Source organism: Somniosus microcephalus, chromosome 14, assembly GCF_052327205.1.
Source record: "Somniosus microcephalus isolate GS21.2 chromosome 14, FLI_Smic_1.0, whole genome shotgun sequence".
In the NCBI taxonomy this organism is placed as follows: Eukaryota; Metazoa; Chordata; class Chondrichthyes; order Squaliformes; family Somniosidae; genus Somniosus; species Somniosus microcephalus.
In genome coordinates, this window is record NC_141000.1 from 135,102,707 (window position 1) to 135,124,528 (window position 21,822).

At 50.5% G+C, this 21,822-nt stretch overlaps 1 protein-coding gene across 1 annotated transcript in view; it reads right to left on the reverse strand.

The window, feature by feature from the left end:
• The window catches only part of LOC147107934 (ubiquitin-associated and SH3 domain-containing protein A-like), a 310,971-nt gene that overhangs the window by 67,169 nt on the left and 221,980 nt on the right, over positions 1-21,822 (reverse strand). Inside the window, exon 10 of the mRNA XM_086007359.1 lies at positions 5,861-5,953. Within this exon, the coding sequence (XP_085863485.1) occupies positions 5,861-5,953 (93 nt within the window). The remainder of the gene's footprint in view (positions 1-5,860; positions 5,954-21,822) is intronic.

The following is a 21,822-nucleotide window of genomic DNA, read 5'->3' on the forward strand; positions in this document are numbered from 1 at the left end:
GTTACCTGTAAACATCTGACATGATTCTCTGACTATATAAGCTGTGTCTTTATGCATTTCTCCACTTCACCTGAAGAAGGAGCAGCGCTCCGAAAGCTTGTGATTTCAAATAAAGCTGTTGGACTATAACCTGGTGTTGTGTGACTTCTTAAATAAGGGATGAGATCAGTGCAGTAGTGAGAAATGATATTGGCCTAGAAGATCAAGACATAGAATCAGTTTGGGTGGAGATAAGAAATAATAAGGGTAAGAAGTCACCGGTGGGAGTGGTCTACAAGCCCCCAAACAGTATCCACACTGTAGGACAGAGTATAAATCAAGAAATAATAGAGGCTTGTAAGAAAGGAACGGCTATAATCACGGGAGATTTTAATCTTCATATTGATTTGACAAAGCAAATTGGCAAAGGTAGACTTGAGGAAGAGTTCTTAGAGTGTATGCAGGATGGTTTCTTGGGACAATACATCGTGGAACCAACCAGGGAGAAGACTATTTTAGATCTGGTAATGAGTAACGAGGCTGGATTAATTAATGATCTCGAAGTGAAGGATCCTCTTGGTAAAAGTGACCATAGCATGGTAGAATTTCAAATTCAGTTTGAGGGTGAGAAAGCTAGGTCTCAAACTAGTGTCCTGAACTTAAACAAAGGTAATTACAAAGGTATGAAGGCAGATTTGGTTAAAGTGGACTGGGAAAATATATTACAGGGTAAGACTGTAGAAAAGCAGTGGCAAACATTTAAGGAGATATTTCATAACTCTCAGCAAAGATATATTCCAGTGAGAAAGAAAGACTCTAAGAGAAGGATGAACTAAGGAAGTAAAGGATGGTATCAAATTGAAAACAAAAGCATACAATGCTGCGAAGAATAGTGGATGGCCAGAGGATTGGGACATTTTTTTAAACCAGCAAAGGATGACTAAAAAAATGATAGAGAGAAGATAGCTTATGAGAGTAAGCTAGCAAGAAATATAAAAACAGACAGTAAGAGCTTCTACAGGTATATAAAAAGGAAGAGAGTAGCTAAAGTAAACGTTGGTCCCCTAGAGGATGAGTCTGGGGAATTAATAATGGGAAACAGGGAAATGGCGGAGACTTTGAACAAATATTTTGTATCGGTCTTGACGGTAACAGACACTAAAAGCATCCCAATAATGGATAATCAAGGGGCTATTGGGGTGGGGGGAAGAAATACTAGGCAAACTAATGGGACTAAAGGTGGACAAGTCCCCTGGACCTGATGGTCTGCATTCTAGGATCGTAAAAGAGATGGCTGCAGAGATAGTGGATGCATTGGTTGTAATCTACCAAAATTCCCTGGATACTGGAGAGGTCCCAGCGGACTGGAAAACCGCAAATGTAATGCCCCTATTTAAGAAAGGAGGGAGACAGAAAGCAGGCAACTATAGACCAGTTAGCCTAACATCTGTCATTGGGAAAATGCTGGAGTCCATCATAAAGGAAGTGGTAGCAGGAGATTTAGAAAATCATAATATAGTCAAGCAGAGTCAGCATGGTTTTATGAAAGGGAAATCATGTTTGACAAATTTGCTGGTATTCTTTGAAGATGTAACGAGCAGGGTGGATAAAGGGGAACCAGTAGATGTCGTGTATTTGGATTTCCAGAAGGCATTCGATAAGGTGCCACATAAAAGGTTACTGCACAAGGTAAGAGCTCACAGGGTTGGGGGTAATATATTAGATTGGATAGAGGATTGGCTAACTAACAGAAAACAGAGAGTCGGGATAAATGGGTCATTTTCAGGTTGGTAAACTGTAACTAGTAGGGTGCCGCAGGGATCAGTGCTGGGGCCTCAACTATTTACAATTTATATTAATGACTTGGATGAAGGGACCGAGTGTAATGTAACCAAATTTGCTGATGATACAAAGATAGGTGGGAAAGCAAATTGTGTGGAGAACGCAAAGAATCTCCAAAGGGATATAGTTAGGCTAAGTGAGTGGGCAAAAATCTGGCAGATGGAGTTTAATGTGAGAAAATGCGAGGTTATCCACTTTAGTAGGAAAAATAAAAAAGCAAATTATTATTTAAATGGGGCGAGATTACGAAATGCTGAGGTACAGAGGGTTCTGGGGGTTCTTGTACATGAATCATAAAAAGTTAGCATGCAGGTACATCAAGTAATTAGGAAGGCAAATGGAATGTTGGCCTTTATTGCAAAGGGAATGGAGTATAAAAGTAGGGAAGTCTTGTTACAACTGTACAGGGCATTGGTGAGACCACACCTGGAGTACTACGTACAGTTTTGGTCTCCTTATTTAAGGAGGGATATACTTGCATTGGAGGCAGTTCAGAGAAGGTTCACGAGGTTGATTCTGGAGATGAAGGGGTTGCCTTATGAAGAAAGGTTGAGCAGGCTGGGCCTATACTCATTGGAGTTTAGAAGAATGAGGGGATCTTATTGAAACATGTAAGATTCTGAATGGATTTGACAGGGTAGATGCAGAGAGGATGTTTCCCCTTGTGGAGGAATCTAGAACTAGGGGGCATAATTTCAGAATAAGGGGGCACCCATTTTAAACGGAAATGAGAAGGAATTTCTTCTCTCAGAGGGTCGTGAATCTTTGGAATTCTCTTCCCCAGAGAGCTGTGGAGGCTGGGTCATTGAATATATTTAAGGTGGAGATAGACACATTTTTGAACGATAAGGGAGTCAAGGGTTATGGGGAGCGGGCAGGGAAGTGGAGTTGAGGCCAAGATCAGATCAGCCATGATCTTATTGAATGGAGGAGCAGGCTCGAGGGACCAATTGACCTCCTCCTGCTCCTACATCTTATGTTCTATGTTCCAATCACCTCTTCTACTGGGGGTTTGGGGAGTTACCTTGCTCCTGGGCAGTGCCAATCCTATTGGGAATGTGGGGAGTTATTCTGCTCCTGGGCACTGCCAATCCTGCTGGGAATGTGGGGAGTTGCCTGGCTACTGGGAACTGCCAAACCTGCTGGGAATGTGGGGAGTTATTCTGCACCTGAGCACTGCCAATCCTGCTGGGAATGTGGGGAGTTGCCTGGCTCCTGGGAACTGCCAATCCTGCTGGGAATGTGGGGAGTTATTCTGCTCCTGGACACTGCCAATCCTGCTGGGAGTGTGGGGAGTTGCCATGCTCCTGGGCACTGCCAATCCTGCTGGGAGTGTGGAGAGTTACCCTGCTCCTGGACACTGCCAATCCTGCTGGGAGTGTGGGGAGTTGCCATGCTCCTGGGCACTGCCAATCCTGCTGGGAGTGTGGGGAGTTGCCCTGCTCCTGGGCACTGCCAATCCTGCTGGGAGTGTGGGGAGTTGCCATGCTCCTGGGCTCTGCCAATTCTGCTGGGAGTGTGGGGAGTTACCCTGCTCCTGGGCTCTGCCAATCCTGCTGGGAGTGTGGGGAGTTACCCTGCTCCTGGGCACTGCCAATCCTGCTGGGAGTGTGGGGAGTTACCCTGCTCCTGGGCACTGCCAATCCTGCTGGGAGTGTGGGGCGTTGCCCTGCTCCTGGGCTCTGCCAATCCTGCTGGGAGTGTGGGGAGTTACCCTGCTCCTGGGCTCTGCCAATCCTGCTGGGAGTGTGGGGAGTTACCCTGCTCCTGGGCTCTGCCAATCCTGCTGGGAGTGTGGGGAGTGGTCCTGCTCCTGGGCACTGCCAATCCTGCTGGGAGTGTGGGGAGTTACCCTGCTCCTGGGCACTGCCAATCCTGCTGGGAGTGTGGGGAGTGGCACTGCCAATCCTGCTGGGAGTGTGGGGAGTCACCCAGCCAAAGGTAAGTGAAGTAGCAAAGCAGGCAAAAATATTAACCTCAAGGAGAGATGTAGGGCATGGAGAAGCGAGGTTATAAGGGGAAATATAGTGAAGGAAAGAATAGAATAGAAAACAGAAGGGAAAAGAGTCCTGATACATGTGCACAGATTAGGGTTGTTGGGGGCGATTTTCCCAGCCCCGAGGAGGCGAGTTTGGAGGCGGGACAGTTGACAAAATGGCAAAAACTGAGGGCGGGTTCGGAACCCGCCGCTGCGCAATTTTGCCGGAGGCGGGTTTGATGGGTGCGATTCGGTCCCGCCCTCCATCAGTCGGGAGAGGTAGTTAAGACCCTTAAATAGTAGTTAAGGGCCTCTATAATCCTATTTTGACAGGCCTTTGTTATTTTACCACATTTTCAGCATGTTGCACGACCTGCCTAAACCACACCAGCTAATCCTGGTGGGTTGACAAGTGAGTGGCCTCCTCATAGCTGCAGCTCCACCATTAAATCGGAGCTTTCATCAGGGAGCAGTTGCAGGTGGCAGAACTTTTGTTCCACAGGTCTTTCAGCCCCTTTAGCAGCCCTACTGAAGGCGGAGGTGCTGCAGCTTCTATCTCTCAACTGTAGGACCTCCTTGGAAGACCCTCTCCCCACTTGGGCTGAGCGCTTCCCCAACGGAGGTATATGCCAGCAGCCTGGGAACCATTTATTTCCTTTCACCATGGACCTCAGATTCGGATGAGGAGCAGCCACGGCAGCAGCAGAACCAGGCAGCTCAGCAGCAACAGCAGCAGGAGCGCCAACTTCCTGCTCACCCACCTGATGCTGCACAGGGCAGAAGGCACCAGCGCATGGAAGCACATCATGCAAGGAATACAGTCATCCTGGCCAGATTTGCAAAGGTTGCCCATTGTGGCACATGTGCTTGGCTCCTTCTTAACACATGATAGACAATGGACATGACTCTCTGGCCTCCTTTCACTCTGACCACCAACCTGACCACGCAAGTGTCGCGGAGCCCGCAATGTGGAGCTGCCTAAGCTGAAATAACAGATGCCATCACGCCAACAGTTTGCCATCACCTAATTTTAATACATTCCCACAGGGATGGCATTTCATCAATAAACAGAAACAATCACCTAATCTGCACACAGATCTGGAGGTTATATCCCTTGCCAGCTGGACCCACACAGCCTTGGTTTCTTTGGGAGGCCTCTTCCTCCTAGATGAGGGGAAGAGCACCTCTCTACTGGCTCTCGCCCCCTCAACCAGTATACCCAGCGCCTCATCCGAGAACATCGGGGAGGCCCTTGCCTTGGAGCTGGCCATTCTTCAAGGAGATAACAGCTTGGAGGTGGTGCAGCATTGACCAAAAACCAGTGGAATGAGCCAAGGCAGCAAGCAGCCCTTAAATGAAGCTGGATAAGTGACGTCAGCAGAGGCGAGTTTCAGTCTCAAAACACTAATTGGCCCAGGGGAAGCCACACCTCTGAAATTAACTGGCCAATTAGAGGAAAATCGCAAATTTTTCCCACCTCTCATTGGAGGTGGGTTTGGAACCCACCCAAACCGAAACCCGCCTCCATTGGGAAAATCGCGCCCATTGTGTTTATGCTATTGTGCAAAGCCTTAAAATTAAAGGTTGTGGAATTAGAGGCACAAATTGAATGGAGGAGCATAATGCCTTGACAGAAGCTTGGCTTAAGTCAGGTCAATTTCCAGCTATAACACTATTAGGAGAGAATGTGAGTGAAAGAAAAGGAGAGGATAGTGAGGTACTCAGGTGGGTAGGATGGTTTACCAGTTAACTGGCCTACTAGTTGTGCCTGCAGAATACTGATGACCCTACCAGCTTTAACAGATTGGATGAGCCTGGCTGGCAAGAACAGGAAGCTTACCTGTGTTATAGGCTGTGTGGTGTTATCTGGTTAAACGTTAACAGTGTCTGTGTGCACACGGGAGCCACCAAGCTGGGCTTTACTGGCTGGACTTGGTCATTGGGTGTTGTCCTACAGGGAGAGATGTGCTGGCAAACAGAAACTGTACCTGTGCAGTAACTTGTTTTTGAGATACTTAAAAAGGTGATAATTTTGCACATGGCACTATTACACTAGCATACCTTCAAGTACATAGTGAGCAGTCTGAACACATCGCAGGGCAGGAGAGCAATAAACACATCGGACCATCACTTCTTTCTCTAGAATTGCTTCACCTAGTTTGCAAAATAAAATGAGCAGTTTCTTACCCTAGAAATTAAAAATATTTCTCAGCTCCAGTTTACAATACAGACTTAGAAATTCATATTGACCCACGTAGAATCATAGAGGGAGAAATTGAGTTGGGGCGATTACTTTAGTGGTAAATCAAGCGCTACCACTTCCCTTGGAGCGCTAAAGTTCGGCAAGAGGGGTGGTAGCGGTGCAGCGCTGCCCAATGTCGAGGGCAGAGCTGCTGGGAACAGAGGCTCCTTCCCTCCCTTAAAGGGAAGGGCCATTGCTACAGGCTCTGCATTAAATCGACGGGGAGCGGGCAGGAATTTGGACATGAGTCTAGGTTCGGATCGGTCATGGCCCTGTGGGTAGCGGAGCGGGCCCAGGGGCCGTGTAGCCTGCTCCTATTTCGTGTGTCTAATTCTGTTAGATTCAGGAGATGGTTCTGTGATAGTAGATTGGCGGTTAGGATCAGATCAGCCATGATCTTATTGAATGGCGGAGCAGGCTCGAGGGGCCGATTGGCCTACTCCTGCTCCTATTTCTTATGTTCTTATGTTCTTATGATGTCCCTCGTCGCCGATGGCAGCCGCGATCCATGACGATCAGCCCCAAGCACACTAACACAGTGCAGGGCTGATCAATCGTGGCACAGGAAAAAGTTGAAAAAACAACCTAAGGGGTGAAAACAAATTTTTCATTGACACAAGCGGCCTTACCTTTAAATACCGCTCCCCAAGCAGCCGGTCTCACAAACAATACCTCCTGCAGCTGTCGGTGTTTTTGTCCGGCGATGCTGCAGGGGGCAGAATCGAAGTTCAGATCCGGGGCGCAGCGCAGCTGGATGACGTCACGATCTCCAGGCGCAGGAGAAAGTGGTGCTAGTGGTTACCGCCACCGCAAACCTCCACGTCAATTTCGTGGGCATCGGTACTATCGCCGCGCCTGGTCAAAAAGCCGGTAGCGCCCCGTTAATGCCCCCGGAGGCGCAAAGGAGGCCAATTACTCCCCCATTCGGCCCATCGTGCCTGTGCTGGCTCTTTGAAAGAGCTCTCCAATTAGTTCCACTCCCCTGCTCTTTCCCCAGAGCCCTGCAAATTTTTCCCCATCAAGAATTTATCCCATTCCCTTTTGAAAGTTTGGGCGAGAAATTCATTATAGCCCAGGAATGGGCGCTAACTTTGGGAAAGTTTGAGGTTTAGCGCAAGGCGCTAATGAATCTCACTTCACGCAAAATTCATTGTCATCGCTCAAAGAAAGGATTGGAGCGCTAAATCAAGCACAAACGGCCTATCTCAGTGGTGTTACACTCAAAGCGCTAACCAATATCAGGTGCAGTCTAATCGCAAGTCATCATTGCCACAGGCTCTTTCCAGTTCATAAAGGGGAGGTTCATTCATGCTGCAGAACCTCATTCTCAGCATTGCTGCCTGTGAACCTGTGTCAGCAAGCAGGAGCAGGTCAAGCCCAAGGAGCCGGACGACTCTACCAGCTATACTCATGGCAGATCCAGGCCCCAGGGAGAGAGCCTGCAGATTTTCGGACCAAGCATCGGAGGAGTTGGTGTCTGTTGTGGGGAGACAGAGGGTGGTGCTCTACCCGACAAGTGGCAGGACGCCCTCGCTGCAAGTCTTCCGCGCTATGTGGAGGGAGGTTGCCCAGCAGGTCTCGGGCAGCACTGTGGCCCCCAGGACCCACACACAGTGCAGGAAGAAATTTAACGACCTCACTCGGGTGGTCAGGGTGAGTCAATGCCTCAACAAATGCTACATAGCACCATCTGAACCTCAGTCTGCACACACTAACAAAAGCACCACAACCCCAGCACTCACCCACCAACAATCTCTACCTACTAGCACTTACACCCACATCTCACACTGTGCACACAATCACAGCTATTCAACTATGGCAGGCACATCACCCAAACACATTGCTCCACACTCACTCACACACTTTCCTTTCTCTTGCAGGCCAAGGTGGCTCACAACAGGAGGGAGCAGGAGCGCACAGGTGGGGGACAAGCCGACACCCAACCACTGTCTGTGCTGGAGAATCAAGTGCTGGAGATTATTGGGCGGCAGGTGGTGGCCACCGTGGCCATCGGCGACGTGGACCCCCTTGGGGACAACAACGGTATGTTCATCCCTACTCCTTCTCACGTGCCTCTTCCCCCTCACCCCACAAGACTTTCGCACTTTCCAACTAATCATGCTGTATGCACACATTTCTCCCTTCCTGCTTCCCTCCCCTCACCCTAACCTGTCTATTGTGCCTTTATGCTTTCAGATAATGAGCAAGCACCGGAGCAGCCCATCCCTGAGGACACTGTTGAGAGCGATGCGGGAGAAGAGGAGGAGGAAGAACACACTGCATCACTGCATATCTCACCACAGGCACCGGCTCAGATATTGGCACTACGCATTCTTTAGAGGCTAGTCTAGTAGTGGGATCTGTGCAGGGTGCTGCACCGGGAACGAGCGGACTGCAACAAGGCCAGGGGGGAAGGGTAGCTCGGGGGCCAACTCCCCGGAGGGCGAGTTCATGCACGAGTTCTGCTGCACAGGACTCAGATGAGGACCTTGATGGGGAGGCCTTTAGAAGAAGGGTGATGGGCATGCACACGGAGATCATAGGTGCTATGGCAAGGGTACCTGAGAGCCTGTCGGCAATGGTAAGGAGCATGGAGGAGTCCGCGCAAGCTCTGACTGCTGCCATCATGGCTGGGTCTACCACCGTCGACCGGGGCTTTCATGGTGTCACAGCAGGCCAGCAATCTGTGGCGCTAAGGTACCGAGTTTCTCCCCCTTACTATTTAATCTGTTTCCAACACCCTTTCAGGCAGTGTATTGCAGATCATAACAACTCGCCGTTTAAAAATATTTCTCTTCATCTACCCTCTGGTTCTTTTGCCAATCACCTTAGAGCTAGGACATCCAGGGGTGATGTCAGGAAGCACCTCTTCACACAAAGGGCAGTGGAAATCTGGAACTCTCTCCCCCAAAAAGCTGTTGAGACTGGGGGCCAATTGAAAATGTCAAAACTGAGATTGATAGGTTTTTGTTAGGCAAGGGTATTAAGGATTACTGAAACAAGGCGGGTAAATGGAGTTAAAATACAGATCAGCCTTGGTCTAATTGAATGGAGGAACAGGATCGAGGGGCTGAATGGCCTCCTTCTATTCCTGTGTTCTTTCCTTCCTATAACCCCATGTGGTGACACCGTTATTTACCACTCTCCGTGCATTTACGCACATGTACTCCAAAACCATCTTAGTCTGCCTCGCATTTCCCCCTGTCTGATCCCACCTATTTCTGAACTACGCTTTATTCTAATGCTGTTTGTCTCTCCCAGTCCAACATTTGGGAAGGTTGCAATTCTGTCTCTAGCACTTGGATGCAAACGAACATCAGCAACTGTTATTTTTCTTATATTTTCACCTTTTCTCCTTTCTTCCCCTGAAGGCAATGGGAATGCTGGGGGAATAGTTCCATGGACACTGGCAGCACACAGTACCATACCCAAATGACCATTTTTCATGTGTTTGCAGGAGCCTAGACCGTGGCTATTTGGCAATGGGAATGTCATAGCCAAACCCAACTTCATCTTCACTCAATGTCCACTGTTCAGCAATGGTTAGTGAATAGCAATCATAGGAACACAAGAACAGGAATAGGCCATTCAGCCCCTCAAGCCTGTTCCGCCATTCAATGAGGGGCAGGAACAATATAGGTCAATTGCAGCACTGTTGGTTCCCTGAGGATCAGCCAAGTCAGTACAGGCAGGGTATATACGGTTCAGTGAAGGGCTGCAGCATTTCTAACTGTTCACTTTCTGGTAGGTTAACATTTCTTTATCCATAATATGTCACTGATAAGGATACCCATTATGGCATCAATAATAGAAGACCTACTTCACCTATAGTCATCTCCCCTAACTCTTCTCCCAATCTCTGCTGAAGAATCTGAATTTTCACTTGCTTGGGGCTCGATTTTGCCAGGCCTGAGGAGGCGGGATTGGAGGCGTGTGAGTTGTTAAAATTGCCAAAAATGGGGAGCGGGCATGATCCCACCTCCATCCCACCTCCGAGCAATTTTCCCAAATGCGAGTTTTCTGACCCCCTTTCCATCCCACCTCCAAGAGGCGAGATAGGCCCTTAAGGCCCTTAACAACCACTTAATTGCCTCTATAATCCCATTTTGAGAGACCTTTCTGATTTTTAGACATTCCCCCCATCCCTCACACCTCCCCTGGAACACGCCAGTGAATCCTGGCGGCCTCACAAGTGGATTGCTTACGAACAGCTGCAGCTCCACCATTAAAAAGGAGTTTTCACCAATCATCATTTGCAGGTGGCAGAACTTTGTTGATTCAGGCCTGAGGGAACTTTTAGCAGGCATACACAGTGTTGTGGAAGTTTGGAGCCTGACACCCATCTCCAGTGTGACCTCCTTGGAAACCCCTCTCCCCACCTTGACTAAGCGCTTCCTCAACTGAGGCATATACCAGAAGCATGGCGATCATTTAATTCCTTTCCTCCTGGACATCAGATTCGGACGCAGACCAGCCGTGGCAGCAGCAGAACCATGAGCAACAGCAGTACCAACAGCAGGAGCATAAGAACATAAGAAATAGGAGCAGGAGTAGGCCAATCGGCCCCTCGAGCCTGCTCTGCCATTCAATAAGATCATGGCTGATCTGATCCTAACCGCCAATCTACTATCACAGAACCATCTCCTGAATCTAACAGAATTAGACACACGAAATAGGAGCAGGATCAGGCTACACGGCCCCTGGGCCCGCTCCGCTACCCACAGGGCCATGTCCGATCCGAACCTCGACTCATGTCCAAATTCCTGCCCGCTCCCTGTAACCCTTAATTCCCTTTACTTCTACGAAACTGTCTATTTCTGTTTTAAATTTATGTAATGATGTAGCTTCTACAGCTTTTTGGGGCAGCATATTCCATGGACCTACCACCCTCTGAGTGAAGTAGTTCCTCCTCATCTCAGTTTTGAAAGAGCAGCCCCTTATTCTAAGACTATGCCCCCTAGTTCTAGTTTCACCCATCATCGGGAACATCCTCCCCGCATCCACCCGATCCAACCACTTCACCATCTTATATGTTTCAATAAGATCGCATCTCATTCTTCTGAACTCCGATGAGTAGAGTCCCAATCTACTCAACCTCTCCTCATATGTCCATCCCCTCATCCCCGGGATTAACCGAGTGAACCTTCTTTGTACTGACTCAAGAGCAAGTATGTCTTTTCTTAAGTATGGTCACCAAAACTGTATGCAGTATTCCAGGTGCGGTCTCACCAATACCTTGTACAACTGAAGCAATACCTCCCTATTTTTATATTCTATCCCCCTAGCAATGAAAGCCAACATTCCATTGGCCTTCTTAATCACTTGCTGCACCTGCATACTAACCTTTTGAGTTTCGTGCACCAGGACCCCCAGATTCCTTTGTACTTCAGTACTTTCCAGTTTCTTGCCATTAAGATAATAACTTGCTCTACGATTTTTCCTGCCAAAGTGCATAACCTCACACTTTCCAGTATTGTATTCCATCTGCCAAATCTCTGCCCATTTACTTAGCCTGTCTATGTCCCCTTGCAGGTTTTTTATGTCCTCCTCACTCACTACTTTCCCTCCCATCTTAGTATCATCTGCAAACTTTGATATGTTACACTCGGTCCCCTCCTCCAAATCGTTAATATAGATTGTAAAGAGTTGGGGACCCAGCACTGACCCCTGCGGAACACCACTAGTTACTGATTGCCAGTCTGAGAATGAACCATTTATCCCAACTCTCTGCCTTCTGTTAGATAGCCAATCCTCTATCCATGCCAGAATATTACCCCCAATCCCATGATTTTTTATCTTAAGCAATAATCTTTTGTGTGGCACCTTGTCAAATGCCTTTTGGAAGTCTAAATACACTACGTCCACTGGTTCCCCTTTATCCACCCTATATGTTACTTCCTCAAAGAACTCCAGCAAATTTGTCAAACATGACTTCCCCTTCATAAAACCATGCTGACTTTGTCCTATTAAATTATGATTATTCAAATGTCCTGTTACTGTCTCCTTAATAATGGACTCCAAAATTTTACCTACCACAGATGTTAGGCTAACCGGTCTATAGTTTCCAGCCTTCTGTCTACAGCCCTTTTTAAATAAGGGTGTTACATTAGCAGCTTTCCAGTCTGCTGGGACCTTTGCTGAGTCCAGGGAGTTTTGGAAAATTATTACCAATGCATCCACAATCCCTACCGCCACTTCCCTCAAGACCCTAGGATGTAAGCCATCAGGTCCAGGTGATTTATCCGCCTTGAGTCCCATTATTTTACCGAGTACCACTTCCTTAGTGATTTTGATCGTGTTTAGCTCCTCCCCCCCTATAGCCCCCTGTTTGTCCAGTGTTGGGATATTCTTAGTGTCCTCTACTATAAAGACTGATACAAAATATTCATTCAGTGTTTTTGCCATCTCCATATTTCCCACCATTAATTTCCCGGTCTCATCCTCTAAGGGACCAACATTTACTTTAGCCACCCTTTTTCTTTTTATATAACTATAAAAACTCTTACTATCTGTTTTTATATTTTTTGCTAATTTACTTTCATAATCTATCTTCCCTTTCTTAATCAATCTTTTTGTTATTTTTTGCTGTCTTTTAAAGTTTTCCCAATCCTCTATCCTCCCACTAGATTTGGCTACCTTATATGCCCTTGTTTTTAGTCAAATACTATCCTTACTTTCTTTACTTAGCCACAGATGGCTGTCTTTTCTTTTACACCCTTTTCTTCTCAGTGGAATATATTTTTTTGGGAAGTTGTAAAATAACTCCTTAAATGTACACCACTGATCATGTATAGTCTTACCCTTTAATCTATTTTCCCAATCCACTCTACTCAATTCCGCTCTCATACCTTCATAGTCTCCTTTATTCAAGCTTAGCACGCTTGTTTGAGATCCAACCTTCTCATCCTCTAATTGAATATGGAATTCAACCATGTTAGGGTCACTCATTCCAAGGGGATCCTTTACTAGGACATTTTTTAATTAATCCTGTCTCGTTACACAGGACCAGATCTAAGGTTGCTTGCCCCCTGGTTGGTTCAGTTACATACTGCTCAAGAAACCCATCCCTAATACACTCAATGAACTCATCCTCAAGGCAGCCCTGCCCAATTTGATTTGTCCAATTAATATGATAGTTAAAATCCCCCATAATTATAGATGTTCCCTTATTACAAGCCTCAACTATTTCCTGATTGATACTCCGTCCAACAGAGTTGCAACTGTTTGGAGGCCTATAGACTACGCCCACTAGTGTTTTTTTCCCCTTATTATTCCTTACCTCCACCCAAACTGTTTCATTATTCTGATCTTTTGACCCAATATCATTTCTCTGTATTACAGTGATTCCTTCCTTTATTAACATAGCCACCCCACCTCCCCTTCCTTCCTGCCTGTCCTTCCTGATCGTTAAATAACCTGGTATGTTTAATTCCCAGGCATTGTCACCCTGCAGCCATGTTTCTGTAATGGCCACAAGATCATACCCATATGTAGTTATTTGTGCCATTAACTCATCAATAGGAGCGCCAAGCTGCAAGTCACCCACCTGAAGCTGCACAGGCCAGAAGGCGCCAACGCGCGACAACATTGCTGCCTGGGATGCAAGGGACGCACTCATCCTGGCCAGATTTGCTTAGCCTGCACAATCAAATACTTTAGTCTCGCTCCTTCTTACCAGAGCATCGATAATGGACAAGAACCTGCGGAATCCTATCACTCTGACCACCATTCTGACAATCGCAAGGCGCCCTAAGCCCTCAATGTGAAAGTCCCATTTGCAAAATGACACAAGCCACAACTTCAACAGTTTGCCATCAAAACACTTTATAATACAATTACAATGATGGCTGGTCCAAAAACAAAACAACACAGCACCCAAGTGACTATCCTTGTGACTACTTGTGCTTTATCTTCCTCTTATGTGTGCTCCTACGTGGTGCTTCCCCTGTGGCTTCAGCAGATGTGGAGGCCCCTTGCTCTCTCTCTTGCTGCTCCTGTCTCGATTCCTTTGGCGGGCGTCCTCTGGGGTGGAGAACTTGTGCAGGCTCGCCAACAGTCTGCTGCTCCTGCGGCTGTACAGGGGCTGAGACGCCCATCTCAGTTGGGTGAGGACTCTGGTGGGGCTCTAACTGAGGGCTTTGCAGTGGCATGGTCGTGTGAGCGCTTGGAGAGGAGCCACCATTTCCTTGTTGTCTGCCACCAACATCCCACTCATGGGTCAGCCCCACTTCAGAGCTAGCAAGTGGCTTGACAGCACCTTGCTGCACTGCAGGGGGGCCATGAGGACCCGTTTCTGCACTGGAAGTCCTACTCCAGAGGACTTGCATGAAGATTTGGTTTGTTTGCTCAATAGCTGACCATCGCTCCTCAAGAGATGTCATTCTATTCTGAACAATGACCATGTTTTCAATACCCTGGCGACTAAGCTCCTCCATGGATGTAGCCAGCCTCTCCTCTACCGTAGCCATCCTCTCCTCTACGGTAGCCAGCCTTACCATGGAGGTAGCCATCCTTTCCACATAGGTTGCCATCCTTTCCACGGTGATGCGTTCATGCGCCAATGCCTCCACAAAGGCTCTGCTCATGTTTGCTATGAACTCCTCCATTCGCTCCACACTCGCAGCGACCCTGGAGACAAAACCTGCCAGAGACTCCTGCACCTGTTCCTGGAGTTCCAGCACCGCTCTCCTTCTGGATGGACCCGGAGGCACAGGGTCGACATGCATGGGAGCCAAGCTGGCAAAGTCCTGCACCCTCCGACGAGGGCTCTCCACTGCTATCCCTGTCTCCACCATCTGCTGATGCTCACTTGTGAGCTGTGATACACCAGGTGACAACACTATCTCGGGAAGATCCCACCAAGGTGTGAGTGTCTGCGCTGGTGCTGGTTGCGCTGAATTCTGCTGACGCTGCGCCCTCAGAGGTTGCAGCTTCCTCTGAGGAGTCTTGAGGCTCAGGCTGTTCCTCCTGGATAGTGGGGATGGGGGCTTTCGATGGTCCTGTGGGGGAGTAAAGGAAAGAGTTAGAGATGTGAGACTAAGGTTACATGGACATTGAATTGTGCAGATGATCATAAGTCAATCTGTTATAGCATCAGAATCATTATCAGTGACTCATGCAATGTCAATGAGAGAGATTCCAAACTATTCTGTCACCAGCTTGCTGTGATGCGCCCATCTGTCCGTCCCCCACTTGGGTATCCTCCTCGATCCCAGCAATTTCCAGGGCCGCCTCCTCCCAGGGGGTGAGCTGGGCTACTGAGGGTGGCCCTCCTCCTGTCCTCGCTCTTTCCCTCTTATTGTGAGCTCTCTTTTCCTGCAATGAGGGACACAAGTGGAGGTTGAGTGAGAATGAAGGAGTGTAGAGAATTCATAGCATAGATGCTTAGAGGGATACAAAGGACCCTCCCTGTGTGTTGAAAGTTGTTGTCATGGTATCACAGTGATAGGGAGTGTGAGGGCTGCATGGTCGAATAGTTAAGAATGTGACCATAGAGAGAGAGGGAATGGGTAAAGGTGCAGGGATGTCAGTGTCAAGTGGGATGTGGAGGAAGAGGTTTGCAAAGCAGAGTACTGGTGAGGAGAGGCGATGGGGATCAGATTGAGGGTGATGGGAAAGTTATACTCACTTTTCCTGTGCAGGGAAGGTCATGAAACCTCTTCCTGCATTGAAGCCAGGTTCTGCGGCTCAGCGAAATGGAGTTGACCTCCTGGGCCACTTGTAGCCACACAGCTTTTGTCTGCTGAGGTGGATTTTTTCTCAGAGGAAGGGAACAGCACCTCCTTATTACAGCTGGTTCCGTGCACCAGAGCTTGGAGGGAGGGCTCATCAAACCGAGGAGCACACTTTTGCTTAATCGTTGACATTTTCCACAATTCAACTCCTTCATATAAATTGCAGAGCCTTTGCAGTCTCCAGAAGAAGCAAGACTCATTGGGCCAGGGTTTCCCACATGCAGGAAATCAATTGCCCAATTAGGGGAAAATCACACTTTTTCAACACATCACTTTGGAGTCGGGGTCCTGACACAATTTCACCTGACACGCCCCAGCCCGCCCACACTGACAAAATCCAGCCATTGGGGGGCAATTTTCTGACGTCGGACGAGGCGGGTTTGGAGGTGGGAAAGGCTGGAAAATCAGATTCAAAGTGGTTGGGTTCGGAACCTGCCTCCGTGGGATGTTGCCAGTTCTGGTTTTAGAGGTCGGGAAACGCTTCTGCCTCCAGCTGGCCATTGCGCTATTTAACATCCTTAAATGCTCATTATGGGCCTCTCTAAGCCTATTTTGAGAGGCCCTCGTGATTTTTCCAGCTTTTCGGTGTGATCCACGCGGGTTGACTCACTGCTGCAGGTCTAACAAGACCTCGTTTATTGCAGCAAGGATTACTTGCAGGTGCCAGACCTTGGCTTTAAAAGGTCTCTGAGCACTTTTAGAAGGCCTTCCGAAGTCGGAGGTGCTGCAGCTTGACTCCATCAACTGTGGGACCTCCTTGGAAGACCCTCTCCCCGCTTACAATGAGTGCTTCCCCAAAGGAGGCATCTACAAGCAGCATGGGAACCATTTGTTTTCTTTCTGCATGGACCTCAGATGAGGATGAGGAGGAGGAGGAGAAGGATCTGGAGGAGGAGGAGGAGGAAGAGGTCAGAGCCCGGGATGCAAGGGATGAACTTATCATGGCCAGATTTGCATAGGCTGCTCAAGTTGGCACATGTCCTTTGTTCCATCCTAGGACATCATTGACAATGGACATGACTCTCTGGCCTCTTTTCACTCAGGCCACCAACCTGACAACGCAAGTGTGGCGGTGCCCGCAATGTGGAGCTGCCTAAGGCGAAAGAACAGATGGCATAACGCCAACATTTTGGCTTCAAATCATTTAAATGCTTTCCAACAGGGATGGCATTTCATCAATACACAGAAACAGTCTCCCAATCTGCACACAGATCTGGAGCTTATATCCCTTGCCAGCTGGACCCATACAGCCTTGGTTTCTTTGGCAAGCCCCTTCCTCCCAGATGAGTGGAAGAGCACCTCCATGCTAGCTGTCAGCCCCTCCAACAACAGTTGCAGCGCCTCATCCGAGAGCCTCGGGGAGGCCCTTGCCTTGGAATTGGACATAACATTTCTCCAAAGATGTTGGAGGTGGTGCAGGAGATGCAGAACTCCTGTGGAATGAGCCAAGGGAGCAAGAAGCCATAAAATCAGACTGGAAAAGTGGTGTCAACAGAGGTGAGTTTCAGTCCCAAAACACTAATTGAGCAAGGGCATCCCACACCTCTGAAATCAAGTGGACAATCAGGGGAACATTGCAAATTTTTGAAACCTAACAGTGGAGGCGAGTTTCAAACCCACCCAAACTGAAACCCGCCTCCATCTCACCTCCAGTGGGAAAATCGCCCCCTTGGGGTCTTGAGACACGTTATTAAAGCTGCTATGTAAATGCAACTCTTTAGAAGATTTTCTAGCATTATTTGTAGTTTTTCTGTAACCTCACCTTATGAATGCTGTTTTTGTTAATTCCACCCCATTTACCCATCAAATCAGAGCCGGACCTCATTATTTCCCTCAATGGTCCCTGGGGGAAATCACCACCCCTGGGGAAATCACCACCCCTGGGGAAATCACTACCCCTGGGGGAAATCACTACCCCTGGGGAAAATCACCACCCCTGGGGGAAATCACCACCCCTGGGGAAATCACCACCCCTGGGGGAAATCACCACCCCTGGGGGAAATCACTACCCCTGGGGGAAATTACCACCCCTGGGGGAAATCACCACCCCTGGGGAAAGGCTCCACCCCTGGGGGAAATCACGACCCCTGGGGGAAATCACACCATCCCTGGGAGAAATCACCACCCCTGGGGAAAGGCTCCACCCCTGGGAAAATCACCACCCCTGGGGGAAATCTCTCCACCCCTGGGGGAAATCACCACCCCTGGGGAAAGGCTCCACCCCTGGGGGAAATCACCACCCCTGGGGAAAATCACCACCCCTGGGGGAAATCTCTCCACCCCTGGGGGAAATCACCACCACTGGGAAAATCACCACCCCTGGGGGAAATCACCACCCCTGGGAAAATCACCACCCCTGGGGGAAATCACCACCCCTGGGGGAAATCACACCACCCCTGGGAGAAATCACCACCCCTGGGGGAAATCACACCACCCCTGGTGGAAATCACACCACCCCTGGGGGAAATCACCACCACTGGGGAAATCAACACCCCTGGGGAAATCACCACCCCTGGGGGAAATCACCACCCCTGGGGAAATCACACCACCCCTGGGGAAATCACTACCCCTGGGGGAAATCACCACCCCTGGGGGAAATCACCACCCCTGGGGAAAGGCTCCACCCCTGGGGGAAATCACCACCCCTGGGGGAAATCACCACCCCTGGGGAAATCACCACCCCTGGGGGAAATCTCTCCACCCCTGGGGAAAGGCTCCACCCCTGGGGGAAATCACCACCCCTGGGGGAAATCACCACCCCTGGGGAAAATCACCACCCCTGGGGGAAATCTCTCCACCCCTGGGGGAAATCACCACCACTGGGAAAATCACCACCCCTGGGGGAAATCACCACCCCTGGGAAAATCACCACCCCTGGGGGAAATCACCACCCCTGGGGGAAATCACCACCGCTGGGGGAAATCACACCACCCCTGGGAGAAATCACCACCCCTGGGGGAAATCACACCACCCCTGGGAGAAATCACCACCCCTGGTGGAAATCACACCACCCCTGGGAGAAAGCACCACCCCTGGGGAAATCACCACCCCTGGGGGAAATCACCACCCCTGGGGGAAATCACACCACCCCGGGGGAAATCACCACCCCTGGGGAAATCTCTCCACCCCTGGGAAAATCACCACCCCTGGGGGAAATCACCACCCCTGGGGGAAATCACACCACCCCTGGGGGAAATCACCACCCCTGGGGGAAATCACCATCCCTGGGGGAAATCACACCACCCCTGGGGAAATCACCACCCCTGGGAAAATCACCACCCCTGGGGGAAATCACCACCCCTGGGGAAATCACGATCCCTGGGGAAATCACCACCCCTGGGGGAAATCACCACCCCTGGGGGAAATCACACCACCCCTGGGGGAAATCACCACCCCGGGGGAAATCACCACCCCTGGGGAAATCACCACCCCTGGGGGAAATCACCACCCCTGGGGAAATCACCACCCCGGGGGAAATCACCACCCCTGGGGAAATCACCACCCCTGGGGAAAGGCTCCACTCCTGGGGGAAATCACCACCCCTGGGGTAAATCACACCACCCCTGGGGGAAATCACACCACCCCTGGGGGAAATCACCACCCCTGGGGAAATCACCATCCCTGGGGGAAATCACCACCCCTGGGGAAATCACCACCCCTGGGGGAAATCCCCACCCCTGGGGAAATCACCATCCCTGGGGGAAATCACCACCACCCCTGGGGGAAATCACCACCCCTGGGGAAATCACCACCCCTGGAGGAAATCACCACCCCTTGGGGAAATCACACCACCCCTGGAGGAAATCACCACCCCTGGGGGAAATCACACGACCCCTGGGGGAAATCACCACCCCTGGGGGAAATCACCACCCCTGGGGAAATCACCACCCGTGGAGGAAATCACCACCCCTGAGGGAAATCACACCACCCCTGGATGAAATCACCACCCCTGGAGGAAATCACACTACCCCTGGGGGAAATCACCACCCCTGGGGAAATCACACCACTCCTGGGGGAAATCACCATCCCTGGGGGAAATCATACCACCCCTGGGGAAATCACACCACCCCTGGGGGAAATCACCACCCCTGGGGGAAATCACCACCCCTGGGGAAATCACCACCCCGGGGAAAGGCTCCACCCCTGGAGGAAATCACCACCCCTGGGGGAAATCACACCACCCCTGGGGAAATCTCTCCACCCATGGGGGAAATCACACCACCCCTGGGGGAAATCACCACCCCTGGGGAAATCACCATCCCTGGGGGAAATCACCACCCCTGGGGAAATCACCACCCCTGGGGGAAATCACCACCCGTGGGGGAAATCACACCACCCCTGGGGAAATCACCATCCCTGGGGGAAATCACCACCACCCCTGGGGGAAATCACCACCCCTGGGGGAAATCACCACCCCTGGGGAAATCACCACCCCTGGAGGAAATCACCACCCCTGGGGGAAATCACACCACCCCTGGAGGAAATCACCACCCCTGGGCGACATCACACGACCCCTGGGGGAAATCACAACCCCTGGGGGAAATCACCACCCCTGGGGAAATCACCACCCGTGGAGGAAATCACCAACCCTGGGGGAAATCACACCACCCCTGGATGAAATCACCACCCCTGAGGGAAATTTCACCACCCCTGGGGGAAATCACCACCCCTGGGGAAATCACACCACTCCTGGGGGAAATCACCATCCCTGGGGGAAATCACACCACCCCTGGGGAAATCACACCACCCCTGGGGAAATCACCACCCCTGGGGGAAATCACACCACCCCTGGGGGAAATCACCACCCCTGGGGAAATCACACCACTCCTGGGGGAAATCACCATCCCTGGGGGAAATCACACCACCCCTGGGGAAATCACACCACCCCTGGGGGAAATCACCACCCCTGGGGAAATCACCACCCCTGGGGGAAATCACCACCCCTGGGGGAAATCACACCACCCCTGGGGGACCACCCCTGGGGGAAATCACCACCCCGGGGCGAAATCACCATCCCTGGGGAAATCACCACCCCTGGGGGAAGTCACACCACCCTGGGGAAATCACCATCCCTGGGGAAATCACACCACCCCTGGGGGAAATCTCCACCCCTGGGGAAATCACACCACCCCTGGGGAAATCACACCACCCCTGGGGGAAATCACCACCCCTGGGGAAATCACCACCCCTGGGGGAAATCACCACCCCTGGGGGAAATCACCATCCCTGGGGGAAATCACACCACCCCTGGGGAAATCACACCACCCCTGGGGGAAATCACCACCCCTGGGGAAATCACCACCCCTGGGGGAAATCACCACCCCTGGGGGAAATCACACCACCCCTGGGGGACCACCCCTGGGGGAAATCACCACCCCGGGGCGAAATCACCATCCCTGGGGAAATCACCACCCCTGGGGGAAGTCACACCACCCTGGGGAAATCACCATCCCTGGGGAAATCACACCACCCCTGGGGGAAATCTCCACCCCTGGGGGAAATCACCACCCCTGGGGAAAGGCTCCACCCCTGGGGGAAATCACCACCCCTGGGGAAATCACCACCCCTGGGGGAAATCACACCACCCCTGGGGGAAATCACCACCCCTGGGGGAAATCACACCACCCCTGGGGGAAATCACCATCCCTGGGAAAATCACCACCCCTGGGGGAAATCTCCACCCCTGGGGGAAATCACCATCACTGGGGGAAATCACCACCACCCCTGGGGGAAATCACCACCCCTGGGGGAAATAATACCACCCCTGGGGGAAATCACCACCCCTGGAGGAAATCACCACCACTGGGGGAAATAATACCACCCCTGAGGGAAATCACCACCCCTGGGGGAAATCACACCACCCCTGGGGGAAATCACCACCCCTGGGGAAATCACCACCCCTGGAGGAAATCACCACCCCTGGAGGAAATCACCACCCCTGGGGAAATCACCACCCCTGGAGGAAATCACCACCTCTGGGGGAAATCACCACCCCTGGGGAAATCCCCACCCCTGGGTAAATCACCACCCCTGGAGGAAATCACCAC